We start from the raw sequence: 21,886 nt of genomic DNA on the forward strand, positions 1-21,886 counted from the left end.
TATTTTCTATATTAAGGACATTTTTAAAATAAGGCATGACTGACCAGTCACTTGAGAACGTGTTTGGGAGCCAGAAGCATGAGACAATGCTTCATAAATGGGCAGTCTGGCATGTTTTGTCAGACAAGGTCCAGTCAAGACAGGAAGCTGAGTGTGGAGTGAGCCTAGCACGTTTAATGTAAAGAGATTAAATTTAACAGGATTGGAGTAACAAAGATTTCGCTAATAAGAAGTAAAGGGAACTCTAAAGAATATAAGGAGCAGCCACTCCCCCTGGTGCTGAGAGGGGATGCCAAAGGAAGAGGCTCCCCCACCCATCCCTAGCTAGGGCTCAGAGCCAGCGTTGTTGGACTTTTCCAATCCCCATGGCTCACTGAATGGCAGAGAATTCAGCTGTGGTGTGTCGCCAGAAAAAATATTTCCTCTAAAGTGCTTAGTAGGGGATCCCTGGGTAGCTCAGCGGTTTGGCGCCTGCCTTTGGCCCAGGGCGCGATCCTGGAGTCCCGGGATCGGGTCCCACATCGGGCTCCTGGCATGGAGCCTGCTTATTCCCTCTGCCTGTGTCTCTGTCTCTGTCTCTATAATGAATGAATGAATGAATGAAAATGTTAAAAAAAAATAAAGTGCTTAGTAAAGGAGTTTCCTGGACAAGTGTCTTGTTGGAGACCTTGTACTACAAAACTGTCCTAGGGAGTCACCAGGGAAAACTGCTAACTGCCTGTAGTGTGCTGCAGGGGCCTGCTGAGGGAGCACACACCAGAACTCAGAGACTCCCTGACCAAGCTGCCTGCCCTCTGCGTATAGGCCCAGAAACACTCATGATTTTAATTACACCTAAAGTTTGTCACTTAAAACAATTTGTTACTCCTTACTGATCTGATGAGTGTATGTTTATGTTGCTGTTACCCAATTTACACAGTTGATTGGATAAGACTTAAAGAAGGCTGTTTACAATGAGTTCATTTATGTGAATTGTAAAAACTCTGCAGAGACTTTTTACCCCTTCTTTAACAGCTGTCTTCAATAGAGTTTTTAACCAGATGAGAGTTTTTAGGTAAATGGATCACTACCATTAGATTGATAAATAAATGAAAAATCCGGAAAATAAACCCTGTCTTCTGCCCTCCAGGAGAAAAACAGATGACCTTAAGAGGATCTTGAGGTCCTTGAGAATGTCTGAAATGTCTGTCACCACTAATCAGAGCCAGAGTACGTAGATAAACATGAGTTTTGACTCAGAATAGGAGTGGTTTTTGTATAAAAAGTAAGCCTTCATCTTACAGCAAAAATTACTTTTTGTTTAACTTAGATACTATTTCAGAGGCAGTCAAGTAGATCATGTACGGAAGAGTTGAGGAGAGTGTGTTTTCATTGTCATAGCCTCGCCATTTTTTTTCAATAAGTGCCACTGATTGTAGACTGATTTCCTATGTCCAAATTCAGTTGTTGTCTTGGAATAGACATAATGGTCACATTTGCTCTTAATGGAGTTAACTGTAGATCTATATTGCCCAACATCGTTGCTACCAGCCATTTGTGGCTACCGAGTGTTTGAAATGTGGCCAGTCCAAATTGAGATGTATTTTAAGTGTGAAATAACACATTGAGTTTTGATGACTGAGCACACCAAAAAAGATGTAAATTACCTCATTAATAATTTATAGTTTACCTAATGAAATAATATTTTGAATATAATAAGTTAAATAAAATGTATTCACTGATTTTTACCTCATTTCATTTAATAAATATTCTAGAAAGTTTACAGTTACATAGATGACTTGCTTCATAATCCTTTATAACAGCACTGCTCCCAATTTACATGTATTTTTGAATAATGCCTCCATCTTTTGGTAGATAGCAGAAATGCACTAAAAAGAACAGTGATACTCCAAATATTAGTTGTATGAAAAATTTCATAGAATGATATGACTTCCATTCACCTGAAGTGTTAAGTCATAACAATTAAGAATGTTTGGCAATACAATACGAATATTAACCAATGGTGAAAATACTAGCAGTTTTATGTGATGGAGCAGGAGCCGTATTACACAACAATTGACCCATTGGTTATCATTATGGAGGGTATGGAGGGTGTTTACATTATTGTATTGATTCTAAGTTACAAGATGGTAGTTATCATTAATGTCAGTCATTTTAAATCTAGAACGTTTAAGTTATAAGAGAGAAAATCAATTGCAAATATTTGTCTTAAGATCTTTTTAAAGTTTGTTGCAGAGCAATAGATCTCTAGAACTATTAAAGTTATGCATTCTTTAATCTTATTCTCTTTCTTTGAAATGTTCATATTTATATATCATTTGCAATTTTTAATGCAAAGAATGTAAGGAGATCTTCTGCTTTGTACTGCCTTTTGTACTTGAGGTGCCTAGAACAGTTTGGGGATAAAGCTTAATTGTATTTATTTATTCTTGAGCTAATTGTACCTGAGATTATATTACGTAAGCAATGGCTAAACATTTTATGTTTTTATGATTTAAAAATAGTTCATTCTGGTTTGATTCAGAAAAAACTTCGGCTTTTAGTTCTTCCTAAAAGACTATTTTCTATACATGCAGCTCATATTAATATTTATATAACTTAAAACAGGAGTACATCCCCATTGAATAGTTAAGTGAATATGAAAATAGAAACTACGAAAAGTACTTATGTTTTATCCTTTCAGGAGAGTAATGGAAGAAACTTTTTCTTGATAAGGGACTTGTATGCATTAATCAAACCAAATTCTTTGTTTAAAGTTAGACTTAATTCCATTTAAAAACAATAAACATTATTTTGCAATGAACATTGTTTTAAAATATTTTAAAACATTTCAATCTTTACTCAGTAAGTAATATATACGTATTTTTTGTTGTAAAAATTGAAATAGTAGAGATAAATCTATTCCACTTGGGTACAATTTTGTCTACTTCTCCCCTGGGGGGTGGGGAACACTGGTGCCTGATTGGTTACACCCATCTAGCTCTTTCTCCATGTATGCATGTGCACGTATGTGTATTTGTAGAGCTATGGAGACACCTCATCCTGTCATACCATATACATCCTGCAGTTTGTGCTTCACATTTTGTTTCAGTTGTTCTTGTGTTTCTACACATAGCTCCCTTTCATTGTAACTTATTTTAATGTTAATTTTTATTTTCAATTATAAAAGCAAGATACGCTTATTAGAACAAGTCAAATAGGTCAACTCCACCTTACCCCATCTCCCACTCCTCTTGAATTAAGCCTTTCTCCATACTTACGCACATTTTTATTTGGCATCACATGTAGAGTTTGTGTGTGTTTTTAGTAACTGAAAAGGTCAGACTCTGCACATTTTTCAGCTAGCTAATTTTACTTAGTACAAGGTGAACATCCTTCTGGCTTGTTCTTTTGATGAGAAACTTTACATATTATGGAAATTCTGTTTCTAAGTCTTTGCCTGTGCAATCAGTGTTATGTAAGTATCTTTGTCCATAAGTTCATATAATGACTCTTGTTATTTCTGAAGTCATTAAGGAGTATATTGGTATTATTTAAAATTTTCACAGATAATGCCGTGTTTTCCAAAAGTAACATTTGAGACTACACTTGTTTCTCAGAATTCTGTGTTTACCAGTCTGATGATTGCAAATTGATAACTCCTTATTTTCAACTGATGGTTTCCTGATTACTAGTGGAGCTGAGCATCTTTTTATGAGATTATTGACCATAGTATTGCTTCCTCAGTGGATTACCAGATTCATTTCTGTTGATCATTTTTCTGTTATGTTGTTCTTCATTTCATCAATCAGTAGTAGCCCTTTTGGAGAGTGTGCTGCAAATATAAGACTTTATAATATCTTTTCCTATGTAATTAAACATTTTTAAGAGTGAAATATATTCATCTTTATGGTTTCTGGATATTTATCTTATTTGGAGATATTGCCCCCAATGCAAGATTGTACAGATTCTCTCCAGGCATTTTATAGTTTCTGATACTCTTGTTGCTGGCATTTTTTTCCCTTTTCGTTTTCTTTTGATTATAGAGGACATTGAGGAAAATCAGTTGATTTTTTTTAAAAATGTAGTTATAATTTTCTTTTTTTTTTAATAATTTTTATTAATTTATTTATTTATGATAGTTACAGAGAGAGAGAGAGGCAGAGACATAGGCAGAGGGAGAAGCAGGCTCCATGCACCGGGAGCCCAATGTGGGATTCGATCCCGGGTCTCCAGGATCACGCCCTGGGCCAAAGGCAGGCGCGAAACCGCTGCGCCACCCAGGGATCCCTAGTTATAATTTTCTTTATATAATTTTAGTATTCTTTTATGCTCACTAAAATTCTCCCAGTATTTCAAGCATATTATCTTATGATTATACCATCTGAGTCTTCCAAATATTGGTAAATAACTGTAGTATTGGCAAGTATCACTATGTTGTTACTGATATTAGTGTAAATACAGTCACAACTTCCCTGTTTAATATGGTGTTAGCTCTTGGTTTTGAAAGTCTCCTATATATTTTTGGTTTATTTGTGATTTTTATTAGGAATTGCTGTTGAATTTTTTTTTCACATGCCTGTTTTTTTTTTTTTCTTATATTTGGGTGTAATAATGAATTATGTGAATAGCTTCCTAATGTTAAGCCAGCCATATACTTGTAAAATAACCCTGCTGTGCTCATTGTATAATAAATTTTTAATACATTACTGTATTCCTTTAGCTAGCATTTTATTTAGAATTTCTTCCTTCATTTATAGTTTAAAATATTTGTTTTCTCTGTTTGTTCTATCATTGTCAAAGTTTTTAGTGTTAAGGTACTGTTAGCCTCAGATTGAATTGCTGATAGAGCATTTGAAAACTTTTTGAAATACATGAGATTTTTATGATACTATTACTATGTATTACTATGTGTTTGGAATTTTCCTTAACAAAAGGTTTGAAAGAAAATGCATTCTTGAACATGTATTTATTTCTGTAGGATGAGCCTAGAAATGGATAGGTTTTATTCATGTTTGCCTTTTTTGTTTCAGTAAGTAACTCCCATTTTGCCCTCAAGTAGTTGTGCTTATTTACACTTATTTTACCCTCCCTGTACGAGTGTCTGTTTCTCCATGTCCTTCCCTATGGTTGATGTTATCATGTTAGAGTTCTCATGAATGATGAGGTAATTTGAAGTTATTTTATTGTGCGTTTTCCTAGTTACTAGGGAGGGTGAACATATTTCCTGTTTATTGTTACTTGTATATTTTTGGTGAATTGAATTGTCTCTTCCTAATACTCCTTTTTCTCTTGAGTTGTCTCTTTTAAACTCTTTTATAGTTCCCTATATGCTCTCAATATCAAATTATTGTATGTGTTGTTAAGTCAACATATAAATTGGTCAATATATAAATATTAAGGTATTAAACTCACTATATATGTTAGGTCAAATTATATGAAATTGCTCATATTCAGCTGTTTGACCTAAAAAACTTCATTTCATTTGGTTTAACCAAAAACAATATAGATTTTTTTAATTGCTTGCATGTTTTGTAAATTTTTATGGAATCACTGTTGGCGTATGAGGGATTTTGTGCCTTGAGTCTTACTTTAATAGCCCTCTATTTTTTTTTTAAGATTTTATTTATTTATGCATGAGAGACGCGGAGAGAGAGAAAAAGTCAGAGACACAGGCAGAGGGAGAAGCAGGCTTCATGCAGGGAGCCTGATGTGAGACTCAATCCCAGGTCTCCAGGATCACTCCCTGTGCTGAAGGCGGTACAAAACTGCTGAGCCACCCAGGCTGCCCAATAGTCCTCTATTTTTGATGATACAAATTTTTAAAAAATATATTACGATTTAGACTTAATTCCATCTGAAATTGTTTTTTGTCATTAATATGCATAGAGATCTATCTAGTCTTTCTCAATTTGTGAACATTTGTCCTAACATCATTTATTAAATAAATAGCATATTCTTTTTTGACAGTTTTGAACTGCCACTTCTATAATAAATTTTGCTACTGTGGATAGATTAATCCATTTTCTATTTTGATACTTTGATCTGTTTTTCTGTTTCTGTGGCAATACCACTCAAGTTTTAATTACTTGGTTTTTATAATATTTTGATAGCTGTTAGAGCAAACCCTTGTCATCATTTTTCAAGGTTTGCTTGACTATTTTTAGACTGTTTTCTTACAAATGGTTTTCACATTCATTTCTATGCTCATAATTTTTAACATTTTAATAATGTGTAGTCTCCGGAGCAGAGAGGAAGAGAGAATTTCTAAACCTGGGGCTGTCTCAACTCCTGTAAAGCACGCGGATGATCATACACATAAAACAGTAGAAGAAGTTGTAGTTGAGAGAAATGAGAAACAAGCACCCAGTCTTCCAGGTAAGCCTAGCAAAATACTATGTTGGGAAAACATTTGCAATCAGATTAAATAAAATAATTGTCAGAATTTACAGACAACTTGAAGATCCTTTAATGATTATGATTTTTTTTTTTTGTACTTGGCTTCTAGCATATTCCTTATGGGTATGAGATTGACATGGATCAGTAGCTTTCATGAATTTTTAAAAATTTTTTCTGGATAGATAATTATTCATAGTTAACAGCTATTCACAGTGAGTAAAATTGTTCTCCAGCACTGCTCATTTAGGAGATACATTAGATTGGCTTAAGAAATTTTAAGTTATTTTTCCTATTGAAAGTGTTTTCATAAACACTGTTATACACCATAGATTGGTGTATAGAATGGATTCTATTCTTAGTTCTTTCTATCAAATCTTTTTGCTCTGCTTGTTTAGTGGCAAGAATGTGGATATTTAAAAACAAATTTTATCACAGTGAAGAGGTCTGCTTTGATTGTTTTGATTGTCAAAAATCAAATCAAATATAAGCTCAGAGAATCTGATAAGGAACATGTGTTATGTATTTTAAAGTTACAAATTCTAATATATATCTCCCTCCTTCCCTCTGTTCCTCACTATAGGGATATATATTAGAATTTGTAACTTTAAAATACATAACACATGTTCCTTATCAGATTCTCTGAGCTTATATTTTTGCTGATGAATTTTATGTATATTTCGTGGACTTTTTATTGTTTGGTTATTTTCCTAGTTGTTTACATTATTATTCCAGTTTTTAATAAAGTGATTCCTGTATAGTTTTTAAATTTTTCTTTCTCATAGAACCAAAGCCTGTGTATGCTCAAGTTGGACAACCAGATGTGGATTTACCTGTCAGTCCATCTGATGGCGTCCTACCTAATTCAACTCATGAAGATGGGATTCTCCGGTAATGTGATTTTAGACTTGTGTTGTCTTCTTTGTCCATTATTTAGTGTTATTTAAAGTGAGAATTTAATTGGAAACTATATTGTATATCCTTTTTAAAAGAGCATATACCACTTAATGCTATGATTAAGGTTTTATTTCACATTATTTATGTGATAGAGATTAGAGAACAAAAAAGAAACTTTTTGGATGTTGACTTTTTTACCACAGTCACCTACCTAGTTTTCAGATCGGGAATTACAAAAATTAAAAGTTGTTTTCTGCTTGCTTAGATATCAGAATTTTCACGAGTTTTCCAATGCCCTGACATTTGAAAAAACAGGAAACACCAGTGTTTCTCCATTTTCACACTATTGACATTTTGGGTCAGGTGCTTGTTGATTGTGGTGGACTGCCATTGTGGATTGTTGAGCCACATCCCTGACCACTAGCTGCTAGTAGCACCTCCCAGTTACGACAACCAAAAATGTCTCTAGACACTGCCAAATGTTCTTGGGGACAAAATCACCCTTGTTTGAGAACCTGTTGTAGATGAGTTAGCAACTCAAAAGTAAGTTTTTTATATTCCACACCTTTTATTGCTCTGTTCTATACATGATGAGATTGAGATGTAAATTTTTAAACCAGATTTCAAACCATCATGATAATCAGTTTAGTCTTTGTTGCCTCTGTGGTGAAAGGAACAGGATGTGAGTAATTGAAAAATAACCAAACTCAAGTGAGTTTGATCTAGACCCCTGCTCTTACCTGTTTTCTTTGCTAAAGAAAATTGGGTTGTTACTGCAAGACCTAGCTAGATAGAAAGAACTCCTGAAATAGAAGGGTAGGACACAGTATTAAAATTGTATATTGTTAATATCAGATAACTGATAATTCAACATTTTAGTAAATTATGAAGGAATTAGTTTCCTTCTTTTTCTTTCTTCAGAATTGCTTGAAAGCTTCTATAACTCTTTAAGGTTTAAGAAAACTGTAATGATTAATTCCGGAGACCTGTTTCCCAAGAGAGCCCTGAGGAACAGATACCAAAGAGGACTGAGGTTGTGGGTAGGATTGTACCTGAGCCAGGAAACCTTCAGTTACTCATTCAAATCCACTGGCTGGATTTGGGGCAGAAGTGGTTAATGGGTTTACTTTTAGTTATTGCAAGTAGTTGATGTAACACAGAATAGAAAATGTCAATCATCCTCGGATACCTGATACTGTGATTGAACCTAAAGCTGTCTTTCAAAAAGACAGAGTTTACTAAGGGATATAGACTACAATCAACGATTTTTACTTTTTGAGATACACTAGATCAGCCCATGTTATGAAAGAACTATCAGGGACCTGGAGTCTCAAGGACTTTGAGGAAGTATTTCAAAAAGCTCTCTGTACTAACTGGTTTGAGAGAGGAGTCTGTGAGCAGGCTCAGGACTTACCTAGAAAAGTAGGACACTGCCACAGCTAAGCAATTCACATATTCCATGATAACACTGGCCCATACTTTCATGGAAGGACCAAGGGTGCCACCAACCCTGGCAGTGAGTGACCTCATTTAACCTACAGGCTCTTAATGCTTACATCTAGTAAATGTTCGCTCCAGGGACGGAAATGGGACAAGTGTTGAATACCTTATAAGATCTAAAAACTTAAGGTGGTCTTTAGTTGATTTAAAAGAATTAGACCCCCCCCTTCCTCAACTCATTTATTCATTTGATTTGTGTTTTATGCTTTCTTATGTCTTCTAATCATTTTTCATTGTTACTTAGTGAATTAAGAGGAAAGGGACTTTTTCTGCACTGCATGTCAGAATAGGTAATAGAATTGTGTGTCTTCTAGACTAGAAAAATGGGAGAGTTATAGAAATCTAGATGGGTAATTTGTAATCATGTAGGTAATTTGTAATTAATTACCATAAAGGGTAGTTTGTAATTATGATCCGTTTCTGCCTACCCATTCTTCCAAGACGTCTTTTAGTTTTTATGTCAAGACCAGCACAAGGTTTTAGCACTACAATGATTATAAAAGAATGTGCATATATTAATTCCTTCCTATTCTCTCTCTAGTAAAAGAAAGGCAGAGATTGAATGTGGGACTAATCCAGAAAGACTGAATGCTGATAAGTTTTTTATTTAAAATTCAAGGGGGCTGCAAAGTAAGTGACTTGTGTCAGAGTGCACCAACCGCCAAGTTTAAAAATGACTATCTCAAAAATTAAAACAAAAAAACAAAACAAAACCAAAAAAACCGACTCTCTTAGATCACAATGCTTAGAACCTCATTTTAATTCCCTGGTATCAGGAAAATTTGTCAGTTTATGCTTCAATTTCTACCCATGTAAAATAGTACATCTCAGTTATTCCATTGAGATGGTATGGTATGAATTGGGATGGAAAAAATGGAAGATGTTTTTAACCATTGCAAATGCCCCGAATGCATCTAAGACGCTAAGAGTTGAGAAAAGAATGTTTTCATAAAGTAGTTTTATAAATTAGTTGTAAAACAGTAATAAAAGAAAGTACCAGTAAAGCTGATTTGGAATTGTGTAATATGAAATTGTATTCAGTAAATTAGTGGTATGAGGGGAATTTCTGAGATGATGGTCCTTTGTTTCATTCTGAGTGTGGTTTTCATTGTAGCAGTTTACTATTAACTTCAAGCTTCTCTTAACCATTTCAAATGAAATATTTGTTTTAACAGGCCCAGCATGAAATTGGTAAAATTCAGAAAAGGAGATAGTGTGGGCCTGCGCCTGGCTGGTGGAAATGATGTTGGAATATTTGTAGCTGGTGTTCTAGAAGATAGCCCTGCAGCCAAAGAAGGCTTAGAAGAGGGTGATCAAATTCTCAGGGTATGTCAGTATATCAGAGATGCGGTTTGAAAGTATTTAGATCTTTAGAGAAAGACATCAAACACAGCAAACCTAATATTATAATTCAAATATAATCTTAGGCCACAGTCTCTTGATCCAAATAACCATTCAGATGAGGAATCCATCCAGTCTTTATTATACTAGCCTTGTCCCTTCACATTTCTGCATTTGCTCTCATTTACTGCTGTGATTATGTGTTACTACAGAGTATGATCCTCTGATTTCATTTTAATCTCTGGTGTTCATAGAACTTAATAAAAAAAAGTCTTAGATATTATAATATCGACCAAGTAGTCTTTTTAAGTTCAACTAGACATTCAGGCTGGCAAGTCTGTCATGGGCCACAGCTTGCCATCCCAGGGGAGTGGTACTTGCAGCAGTTCACATAGCCCTAGGGATGGCTCACGTGCAAGGAATTGGGGTGTCCATCGGGCAAATGTGTCAGCTGCCTTGGCTCCAAAGCTTTCATACCCCACAAGAGGTAGGACCAGTTACAGGAGTCAGGAAGTCTAGCTTAGGTGTGGTCTCTTCTTTTGCTGTTGATTTTCTGTCTATGCCATAAGCAATGCTGTCTACTCATATAGTGCCATCTTTATCTGTCTCCTTAAAACATCCAAACCTTTTGGCAGGTAAACTATGTTCCATTTTAACCAGAAGATCACATGTATTAAATGTGAGTTCCTATTTGCTCCACCTCTCCAGCTCAGACTGTCATTGTCACCTCTAGTCTGGTCTTCCTGCATTTGGTAACTACCTGCTCCATGTCCTGGATTCAGTCTCCTGCTCAGAATCTTGTTATTTTGTTCATGTTTTTCTCTTTCCCTTTCCTCTGGCTCTTCATCTGTCCTCCACTGTTTTATTTTTTATTTTATTTCATTTTATTTTTATTTATTTTTATTGGAGTTCAATTTGCCAACATATAACATATCACCCAGTGCTCATCCCGTCAAGTGCCCCCCTCAGTGCCTGTCGCCCAGTCACCCCAACCCCCCGCTCACCTCCCTTTAAACTGCCCCTTGTTTGTTTCCTAGAGTTAGGAGTCTCTCTTGTTCTGTCACCCTTACTGATATTTCCACTCAATTTCTCTTTTTTCCCCTTTATTCCCTTTCACTATTTTTATATTCCCCAAATGAATGAGACCATATAATGTTTGTTCTTCTCTGATGGACTTATTTCACTCAGCATAATACCCTCCAATTCCATCCACGTCAAAGCAAATTGTGGGTATTTGTCATTTCTAATCGCTGAGTAATATTCCATTTTATACACAGACCACATCTTCTTTATCCATTCATCTGTCAGTGGACACCGAGGCTCCTTCCACAGTTTGGCTATTGTGGACATTGCTGCTATAAACATTGGGGTGCAGGTGTCCAGCTGTTTCACTGCATCTATATCTTTCGGGTAAATCTCCAGCAATGCAATTGCTGGGTCATAGGGCAGTTTTATTTTTAACTCTTTGAGGAACCTGCACACAGTTTTCCAGAGTGGCTGTACCAGTTCACATTCCCACCAACAGTGCAAGAGGGTTCCCCTTTCTCCACATCCTCTCCAACATTTGTTGTTTCCTGTCTTGTGAATTTTCACCTTTCTCACTGGTCTGAGGTGGTATCTCATTGTGGTTCTGATTTGTATTTCCCTGATGGCAAGTGATGCGGAACTTTTTCTCATGTGCTTGTTGGGTGATGTCTATGTCTTTCTCTGTGAAATTTCTGTTGATGTCTTTTGCCCATTTCATGATTGGATTGTTTGTTTCTTTGGTGTTGAGTTTAATAAGTTCTTCATAGATCTTGGATACTAGCCCGTTATCTGATATGTCATTTGCAAGTATCTTCTCCCATTCTGTAGGTTGTCTTTTAGTTTTGCTGACTGTTTCTTTTGCTGTGAGAAGCTTTTTATCTTGATGAAGTCCCAATAATTCATTTTTGCTTTTGTTTCCCTTGCCTTCATAGATGTATCTTGCAAGAAGTTGTGGCCAAGTTCAAAAAGGGTGTTGCCTGTGTTCTCCTCTAGGATTTTGATGGATTCTTGTCTCACATTTAGATCTTTCATCCATTTTGAGTTTATGTTTGTGTATAGTATAAGAGAATGGTCTAGTTTCATTCTTCTGCACGTGGCTGTCCAATTTTCCCAGCACCATTTATTGAAGAGACTGTCTTTTTTCCAGTGAATAGTCTTTCCTGCTTTGTCGAGTATTAGTTGACCATAGAGTTGAGGGTCCATTTCTGGATTCTCTATTCTCTTCCATTGATCTGTGTGTCTGTTTCTGTGCCAGTATCATACTGTCTTGATGATCACAGCTTTGTAGTACAACCTGAAATCTGGCATTGTGATGTTCCCAGCTCTGGTTTTCTTTTTTAATATTCCCCTGGCTATTCAGTATCTTTTCTGATTCCACACAAATCTTAAGATGATTTGTTCCGACTCTCTGAAGAGAGTCCATGGTATTTTGATAGGGATTGCACTAAATGTGTAAATTTCCCTGGGTAATAACATCGACATCTTCGCAATATTAATTCTTCCAATCCATGAACATGGAATATTTTTCCATCTCTTTGTGTCTTCCTCAGTTTCTTTCAGAAGTGTTCTGTGGTTTTTAGGATATAGATCCTTTACCTCTTTGGTTAGGTTTATTCCTAGGTATCTTATTCTTTTGGGTGCAATTGTAAATGGGATTAACTCCTTAATTTCTCTTTCTTCAGTCTCATGGTTAGTGTGTAGAAATGCCACTGATTTCTGGGATCCCCACCAATACCAAGGAAATGCAGACGATTTTAAAAACATATTATGAGCAGCTACATATACCAGTAGATTAGGCAATCTAGAAGAAATGGACGCATTTCTGGAAAACCACAAACTACCAAAACTGGAACAGGAAGAAATAGAAAACCTAAACAGGCCGATAACCAGGGAGGAAATTGAAGCAGTCATCAAAAACCTCCCAAGACACAAAAGTACAGGGCCCTATGGCTTCCCAGGGGAAGATTCTATCAAACGTTTAAAGAAGAAACAATACCTATTCTACTAAAGCTGTTCCAAAAGATAGAAAGGGATGGAATACTTCCAAACTCTTATGAGGCCAGCATTTAATTCCAAAACCAGACAAATATCCTACCAAAAAAGGAGAATTATAGACCAATATCCCTGATGAACACAGATGCAAAAATTCTCAACAAGATACTTAGCCAATAGGATCCAACAGTACATTAAAAAGATTATTCACCATGACCAAGTCGGATTTATCCCTGGGATGCAAGGCTGGTTCAACAAAGCAATCAATGTGATAGATCATATCAACAAGAGAAAAAACAGGAACCTTATGATCCTCTCAATAGATGCAGAGAAAGCATTTGACAAAATACAGCATCCATTCCTGATCAAAACTCTTGATTCAGAGTGTAGGGATAAAGGGAACATTCCTCAGCATCTTAAAAGCCATCTATGAAAAGCCCACAGCAAATATCATTCTCAGTGGGGAAACACTGGGAGCCTTTCCCCGAAGATCAGGAACACGACAGAGATGTCCACTCTTACCACTTCTATCCAACATAGTACTAGAAGTCCTAGCCTCAGCAATCAGGCAACAAAAATAAAAGGCATTCAAACTGGCAAAGAAGTCAAACTCTCCCTCTTCACAGATGACTTGATACTGTACATAGAAAACCCAAAAGACTCCACCCCAAGATTGCTAGCACTCATACAAGCAAACCTCCACTGTTTTCTTTCTTTCCTTTCGCTGTTGAAATTGTTGTCAGTATGATGGAGTCCCTTCCCTTACTCCTTTTCAGTCATCACCGTCATAAAATTTTATAGTCTGACTTCTAACCTAACCACTACTGAAAATGATGTTTCATAAGCCATCACTGACCTAATGGGACCTTCAGCCCTCATTTTCCTTTCTTCCTTAGCCGTGTTTTGACTGTCTTAAGTAATCTTTCTTGAAGTGCTTTCTTCCTTGGATTCTATAACACTGTCATTCTGGTACTCCTTTAGTCTTTTAGATTCTTTTCCAGCCTTCCCTTAATGGTTCATCTAAGGCTTGGATAATGTCAGCAGCCCCCTGCTTCTCTCTTGCTGTATAGTCTCCATCTTGGCTTTGAGGGCTCATGTCAGTAGCCCACCATCAGAAACTTCATTTGGAGCTCCTGTCTTGAGCCTCCTCCTGCTTTGTCAGCTGCCTGTGGGCATTTCCCTCCTCCTGTCCTTTCCCTTTAGACCTCCTATAAAAGTCAAGGCGTCATCTCTGCCTTACTGGATTCCATCTGGCACTACTTTGATTCCTCCCAGTGATGTTATATTGTTCTCAGACACAACATGGAGAATGATGTTCATTGTAGTAAAGAAATGAAACCGACCTATCTCTTACCCACCTCATATGCTACTTGAAGTAATTAGGGCATACATACATTTGATTTTATTTTTTTAAAAGCTCTTATTTTCTTTTTTAAGTAAAGCGCTACTCCCAACAATGGGATTCAGACTCACAACCCCAAGATCAAAAGTCACTTGCTCTTATCAACTGAGCCAGGCAGGCATCCCTTATGTACATCATTTAAAAATTGTTTCTTAATAATTTGCTTTTGTTTTGTATCATAAAAGTAGTGCATGTTAATTTTTTTAATGTGGAAAATTTTTGAAAGGTAAATAGTTCTATCTGTAATCCTGTATATAGTCATCAGTAACATTTTAAGTTTCCTTTGGCCTTTAAGAGCTTCTGATATAAGTATATCCTGACTTGGCAGACGTTGAGCCTACGTCAAACAGATGATCTTACAGAGATGGGACAATGCATATACTGTTTTTTTTTTATTTTTTTATTTTTTTTATTCATAGACACACAGAGAGAGAGAGCCAGAGACACAGGCAGAGGGAGAAGGAGGCTCCATGCAGGGAGCCCAATCTGGGACTCGATCCCGGGTCTCCAGGATCACACTGCAGGCTGCAGGCTGCAGGCTGCACCAAACTGCTGTGCCACCGGGGCTGCCCTACTGTTTCTTTTTATCTCATTTCCTTCTGATTCCTTTTTCAGAGACTAGTAGAATATAAAATCTTTTTTCTAATTGAAGTATATTGGTATACAATATTATTACTTTAAAGTTATATTTGTGGGATTTATAATTTTCAAAATTTAAAGCCAGACTGTTTATAATAACAAATATTTGGAATTAGGAATTGTCGTTTTTGGTTTAAATGGGTTAGATTTTGCAGTAGGTGATCTTTAATGTCAGGATGCATTGTGGCTACTCTTAAATTTATACCATCACTCAATTTATTTGGTTTCTACTTACTTTAAATTAGAGTATATTATTTTTCTCCAAAGGAAAGTCCATTTTTTCCCTCTTAAAGATGTGATATTTTCAGATTAGGTAAAGTCTGAGAGTCTTTGTTTTCTGTGTTAGATAAGTAATTTCATCATCTTAAGGCCAAGAGCAATTTGTGAAATTTATTTTAACAGGTAAACAATGTAGATTTCACAAACATCATAAGAGAAGAAGCCGTCCTTTTCCTACTCGACCTCCCTAAAGGAGAAGAAGTGACCATATTGGCTCAGAAGAAGAAAGATGGTGAGATACTGTCAGTAGAATGGAGAAAATCTGTAGAATTCTGAGAACTTAAATAGCGATTTTAATTTCCAATTTTTAATAAATCATTCAAAGTTGAGTAATAAATGAATTTGTTCATCTCAGAGGGAGTTTAAATCACTTAGAGGCACAGTCTTACACATGGCTTATTAGAAAGCGCGATAATGGAACCAATCTTTATAGCATTTTAGTTTAAGAGGAATGCCATCCAGCCCTCACAAGGCATAGAAAGATCCTAGTTATTAGTTATCAGAACCATACAAAAGTATATGGTTAGCTTCCAAAGTTTTTACTGATGTTGTCTAAAGAATATGTTTTTGTTAGCATTAAAGAAAATGACTAATTTTCTTTGATTAGGCTGATAAGCTTTTCATTTAGAACACGGTTTCTCACCATCAGTACTGTTGTCGTTTTGAGCCAAATAATTTTTTGTAAGGCTGACCCATGTATTGTCAGGGTGATTAGAAACATCCCTGGCCTCTACCCACTAGATGCCAGTAGCATATATACCAGATACTGGTATATGTCTCCAGATATTGCCAAATGTCCCTTGGTGAGCAAAATTACCCTCGTTTGAGAACCACTTATATAGAAAATGGGAATATCTGTAATATTTGCAGCAAAACTAAGATGATATAAAAACCACCATGAATGGTTTTGAACAAGTTGCTTGATCTGTTTCTGCAGTACTTTCCTCATCTGCAAAATGGAGGTGCTAAGCATTCCTGTTTTGAGGTAATGGTGCTGTATATGAGATAGAATGCCTAATGCATTACTTCACACAGAGGAAGGATTCAACATACATTGAATACTGTTGGTTTTGTTATTACCACAGCATCTTCACATAATCTCTTCAGATTAATTTCTTACCTTATTAGCTATTGATAATGTTTTTGTTTTGATTCCTTTTAGTTTATCGTCGCATTGTAGAATCAGATGTGGGAGATTCTTTCTATATTAGAACCCACTTTGAATATGAAAAGGAATCTCCCTATGGACTTAGTTTTAACAAAGGAGAGGTGTTTCGTGTTGTGGATACCTTGTACAATGGGAAACTAGGCTCTTGGCTCGCTATTCGAATTGGCAAAAATCATAAAGAAGTAGAACGAGGCATCATCCCTAATAAGAACAGGTATGAATATTTGGATACTACTATAGAACAAGTTAAGTAAACGATGATGGAAAACTTGAATCCCCCTGGGAAATTTTGGCAATGTAAAGAGTTTTCATTGTAGTCACCATATCTATGACTGACTTAGTTGTATAAACTCCTTTAATTTAATTCATTATATTTTATTATTTCTGTATTTATTTATTTACTTGAAGTGGGCTCCATCTGGAGACCAACTTGGGGCTTGAGCTCACGACCTGGAGATCATGACCTAAACCGAGATCAAGAGAAGGATGCTTAACTGAGTCCCCCAGATGCTGCGAAACTTCTTTATTTTAGTTTAGCCATAAAGATTTAATCTGCATGTGAAGTTCTGTCCAGTATTTTGACATTTTGTTTCATCTATGGGTCTTTTTCCATTTTATTTTTTTAAATATATATATATATATTTTTTTTTTAATTTTTATTTATTTATGATAGTCACACAGAGAGAGAGAGAGAGAGGCAGAGACACAGGCAGAGGGAGAAGCAGGCTCCATGCACCGGGAGCCCGACGTGGGATTCGATCCTGGGTCTCCAGGATCGCGCCCTGGGCCAAAGACCGGCGCTAAACCACTGCGCCACCCAGGGATCCCTATTTTTTTAAATATATTTATCCATCTTCTATTCTCTATTTTATCCTTCCTTGTCCAGGGCTGAGCAGTTAGCAAGTGTACAGTACACACTTCCAAAAACAGCTGGGGGAGACCGTGCTGACTTCTGGAGATTCCGGGGTCTTCGCAGCTCCAAGAGAAATCTTCGAAAGAGTAGAGAGGATTTATCAGCTCAGCCAGTTCAAACAAAGTTTCCAGCCTATGAAAGAGTTGTTCTTCGAGAAGGTAGTTTATTTTTTACAGATTAATCTTCATACACTTTAATGTCAATATGCTTAGGAAAGAAAAAGTATAAACTATTATTTTTTTCTTTGAATTTCTCCCCAGCTGGATTTCTGAGGCCTGTAACTATCTTTGGACCCATAGCTGATGTTGCCAGAGAAAAGCTGGCAAGAGAAGAACCAGATATTTATCAGATTGCAAGTAAGTAGCCTTAAGACTAACTTAGATGAAGTTGAGGGTGTTAACCTTATTAGGTACTCCTCCAAAAGATGGGTCTGATCCATTCACTTAATAGAAATAAAACTTTCTATAAGTGAAAATTTGCAGTTTATCCAGTTTGAGTGATTGTGTCCTAGTTCTTCAGTTCCCTTTAATAGTTAAAATTATTACTATTTACAAAGCTCTGGGCTTCATATGAAAATTGCATATGATCTTGTTTAATAAATCCTGTGACAATATCACCATGCTGTAAATAGTAGAGTATTGATGCTGACGTTGAGCAGCTTGAGTCTTAGGTAGTCAGGACCGTCCCCAACCAACCTCTTTAAACTTTCCTTATGATACCCAGCTAATGAGTACCAAAACTCCAATATGAACTCATCCCTTACTGACTCCAATCCAGTGCTTTCAGTCACTGAGCTGACAGAAATACCCAAGTGTATAAAAAGGATAATAAAAGCATGATTCATGCCATCAGTTATTATTTAGGCCTTTACAGTAAGTTAGTGTTATATATAAATATTGAAGATGTAGTGCCGTAAATGCCTAAGAGATTTTGCTTGCAGATTCTTTTATTATTTATTTAACTTAGCTGTTGTGGTACTTGAAATATACAGACTTAGTTATGACCACTTTGGTTTGCTTTAAGCTATATGTAAAAACTTACACTCTCCCCCACAATTATAGAAATAGTGTCTATTTGGAAAGCTTAGAAAATTAATTTTGACATATATTATCATCGTCATCCTAATTTTATCCTGTCGTATTTTCTTCCACCCTACCACCCTTTGTAAGCAAACTTTTGTGTGGAGCTTTATTTATTGTTTTCCTTCTTAATAGATAATACCTTATTTTTTTTATTACCCATTCTGCAACCAGATTTTGGATGATTAGCCTCTGTTTACATAGGTCGTTTCAGTTTTATATATTCATAAAGGATGCAGAAATCTATTTATTTGCTTGTTTCTGCTATGCTTTGTTTCTCAAAGTATTTAAATCCTTAGGAATATAGCTTTTCCTGTATTTATGGTAATTTTTTCAGAATTCCCAAGTATAGGCAGGAATGAACCATAGGACATCAGCATTTTCTGATTACTGCTATGTGTGATCGCTCGTGCTTTCTGAAGGGTTGTGCCTTCATAGCTGTTGTTCCTACTGTCACTAGATGAGACCCTCATTAACATAAGTTTTAATTTAAAAAATCAGAGCATTACCTTTTTATTATATTGCTTTAGGTTGTTGGTGAAGTTGAATGAGGATATTTATTTCATGAAACTGAGAAAATCTCAGCAGACAAATGATAGTAAAATTTGAGCAAGTTTAGAAAATGTTTATTTCTGATTCCTCATTCAGTTTATTTTTTTCAGAAGAGGTTTTTTGGGTCATCATTTGTAGGTAACATTTGGCCTGAAGAAGTTGCTGGTAACCCCACCCATAACCAAATTTAGGATTTTTAAATTTAGGAAAAATAAGTGTGAAGATTTGTAAAGCTCTGCCTGAAGGAGTAATTGATTGCTTTAATTGGGTTTATTCTATGTTTAAGCCAGGCTTTTAAAAAGAGGATTCAGATAGGTTAGTTATGTACCCTCTCTGAGTCCAACAAGAGTCTTTTTTTTTTTTTTGTATATTTTTTTTATTGAAGTTCGATTAAGAGTCTTTTTTGTTAAAGAATTAGTAGTATTTTCTCCAACCAGAACTCCTGGTTAATCCCTCTCTCTAATTCTCTGTTCACCAGATTTGAAATTCTGCCATGTTTGCTCGTGGAGCTTTATCTTATGATAGTCTCGTTCTCTAGAGTCATTCAGCTTGTCCTTCAGTGTAACCTTTGTTCTTCCAAATCTCTGATTTTGTCTGATCAGAAACACCAGAGCACCTCTTTGTCTTTCAAGCTTTCCTTGTGACCGGAGTCAGAAACAGTGATGTGCCTTTTTAGTGAAGAACTTCATGTAAATTGGACCTCTGAGATTTTTGGTTTAGTAACTGGCTCAAGCTGCATTTGGCATATTATACACCAGTAGGCAGGGACAGGTTGCCAGTATGAAACCACAGGCTGTCTCAGTTACAAATTGACAGCCTTCTCTGCTCCCAGGTTCCCCTTGTATTGCTATAAAAAAAGGCCTCTAAGAACTCCCCAGCCAGGCTGCTAGAGCATTGTTGCTGATGGGCTGTGGACCTGCCCAGGTATTGATTTCATCAGTCCCCAGTGGCTGAATGGGACAGCACTCAGAAGAGGCCTCCTCAGTTTATCTCTATTGGCTGTACAAGTAACGCCATTTTTGTTGCATGTCATGATGTGTAAAACATTTGGAAATAGTGCCATGCCAAACCATACTAGAACATTAGGCAAAACAAAAAATGTCCATACATATATCTTTTTACATCTTTTTTAATGTCTTTTTCTAGAACATTGAAGTAGTTAGAAGAGAATATAAAAAAATATGTGTATTAAAACTTACATTATTTCAAGTTTAAATATTTATACCAAAATAGAATTTATAATTTTATTTTCCTTTAATGAAAGCAAGCTTATCCGTATTATTTCTAAATCTTCTTTTTAAAATCTCATTTTCATTTGAAAGAATTACCATATTTAACAATTTTTCTTGACCAAGTGACAGTCTTAAATAATTTTTACTCTTCACTTACTGATTCTATTTAAAATCTTGGTATTTTTTTAATTGTAGATTATTAATTTTGATCTTTCAAACATAATGTAGCAAAGTATTACTTAACTGCTGAGTATTTTTGGCACCCCACTGAATACTGCTCCTGAAGTGAGCATCTCATTTGCCTTCTCTAATCCCAGAATTGTGGGCCAGCCTTAATCTAACCCAGTGGCACTCAGCTAGGGGTAGTTCTACCCCATCCAGGGTACTGGCCAGTCCTGGAGACATTTTTATTGGGCACAATGTGGACAAAAGGCATGTAGCAGGAGGAGGCTAGAAATGCTGCTGAACAGGCCATAGTGCACAGGCTAGATCCTATAACTGTTACAGAGCCCAACGTGTCAGTAGTGCCCAGTGGTTGAGAAACTGTGGTCTAACCAATGGAAATTTGATGTTTTGTTTTTGTCCTGATACCATGAATAGAAAGTGAACCACGAGATGCTGGAACTGATCAACGTAGCTCTGGTATTATTCGTCTTCATACAATAAAGCAAATAATAGATCAGGTAAGTTATTAAAAATTGACCTATTTCATTATAAACTGTGTATGTTGTGTTTTTGGGTGCGATGGACTTCAGTTAATTTAGAATTAGAGAAGTAGCATTTCTAAAATTATTACTCGTCTACCATAAGAAGATAAAGCCCCTATTGAAGGGCATTGCAATAACAACTTCCAAGGAAACAATATTACATGCATTAAAGGACATTTATATTGATAGGGAATATGTTGTTACTCTACAAGATCATATCAGGAACATTAAATTCGTATGCTCTTTTTCACTTTACAGAACACAGATAATGCTGTCAACTTGCAAGTATTGGGGCTATCTTAAAGTGAGCTAATGAAGTTTTTTTGTTTTGTTTTGTTTTGTTTTTAATTGGGCTAGAAATTGTATTGAATTAGCTTCTGGTTACAAGTTTTTCTAACATGTACTCTTGAGATGTTTTGGAGCCCAATTAGAGGTCCATTACCATTGGAACATAGTCTAGGCTGTGACTTTCTTGGAAGGTGATGATTCTTAATTGTTATCTTGTGTCCTTGTTTATTTTTTTCTCTGTGTCTCCAGGACAAACATGCTTTATTAGATGTAACACCAAATGCAGTTGATCGTCTGAATTATGCCCAGTGGTATCCAATTGTAGTATTCCTTAACCCTGATTCTAAGCAAGGTGTGAAAACTATGAGGATGAGGCTATGCCCAGAATCTCGAAAAAGTGCCAGGAAATTATATGAACGGTCTCATAAACTTCGTAAAAATAATCACCATCTTTTTACAAGTGAGTATATTAAAGGCCTTCATTTAGTTTAAAATG

At 35.9% G+C, this 21,886-nt stretch overlaps 1 protein-coding gene across 7 annotated transcripts in view; it reads left to right on the forward strand.

Moving 5' to 3' along the window:
* The window catches only part of TJP1 (tight junction protein 1), a 253,048-nt gene that overhangs the window by 206,373 nt on the left and 24,789 nt on the right, over positions 1 to 21,886 (forward strand). For all 7 annotated transcript variants that reach the window (XM_055326338.1, XM_055326339.1, XM_055326340.1 and 4 more), the window contains 9 exons: positions 6,218 to 6,357; positions 7,161 to 7,266; positions 9,948 to 10,098; positions 15,575 to 15,683; positions 16,614 to 16,833; positions 17,506 to 17,690; positions 17,793 to 17,888; positions 20,996 to 21,078; positions 21,640 to 21,850. In XM_055326338.1, coding sequence (XP_055182313.1) covers positions 6,218 to 6,357; positions 7,161 to 7,266; positions 9,948 to 10,098; positions 15,575 to 15,683; positions 16,614 to 16,833; positions 17,506 to 17,690; positions 17,793 to 17,888; positions 20,996 to 21,078; positions 21,640 to 21,850 — 1,301 coding nt within the window. The remainder of the gene's footprint in view (positions 1 to 6,217; positions 6,358 to 7,160; positions 7,267 to 9,947; positions 10,099 to 15,574; positions 15,684 to 16,613; positions 16,834 to 17,505; positions 17,691 to 17,792; positions 17,889 to 20,995; positions 21,079 to 21,639; positions 21,851 to 21,886) is intronic.

Source organism: Nyctereutes procyonoides, unplaced genomic scaffold (genome assembly GCF_905146905.1).
Source record: "Nyctereutes procyonoides isolate TBG_1078 unplaced genomic scaffold, NYPRO_anot_genome, whole genome shotgun sequence".
In the NCBI taxonomy this organism is placed as follows: Eukaryota; Metazoa; Chordata; class Mammalia; order Carnivora; family Canidae; genus Nyctereutes; species Nyctereutes procyonoides.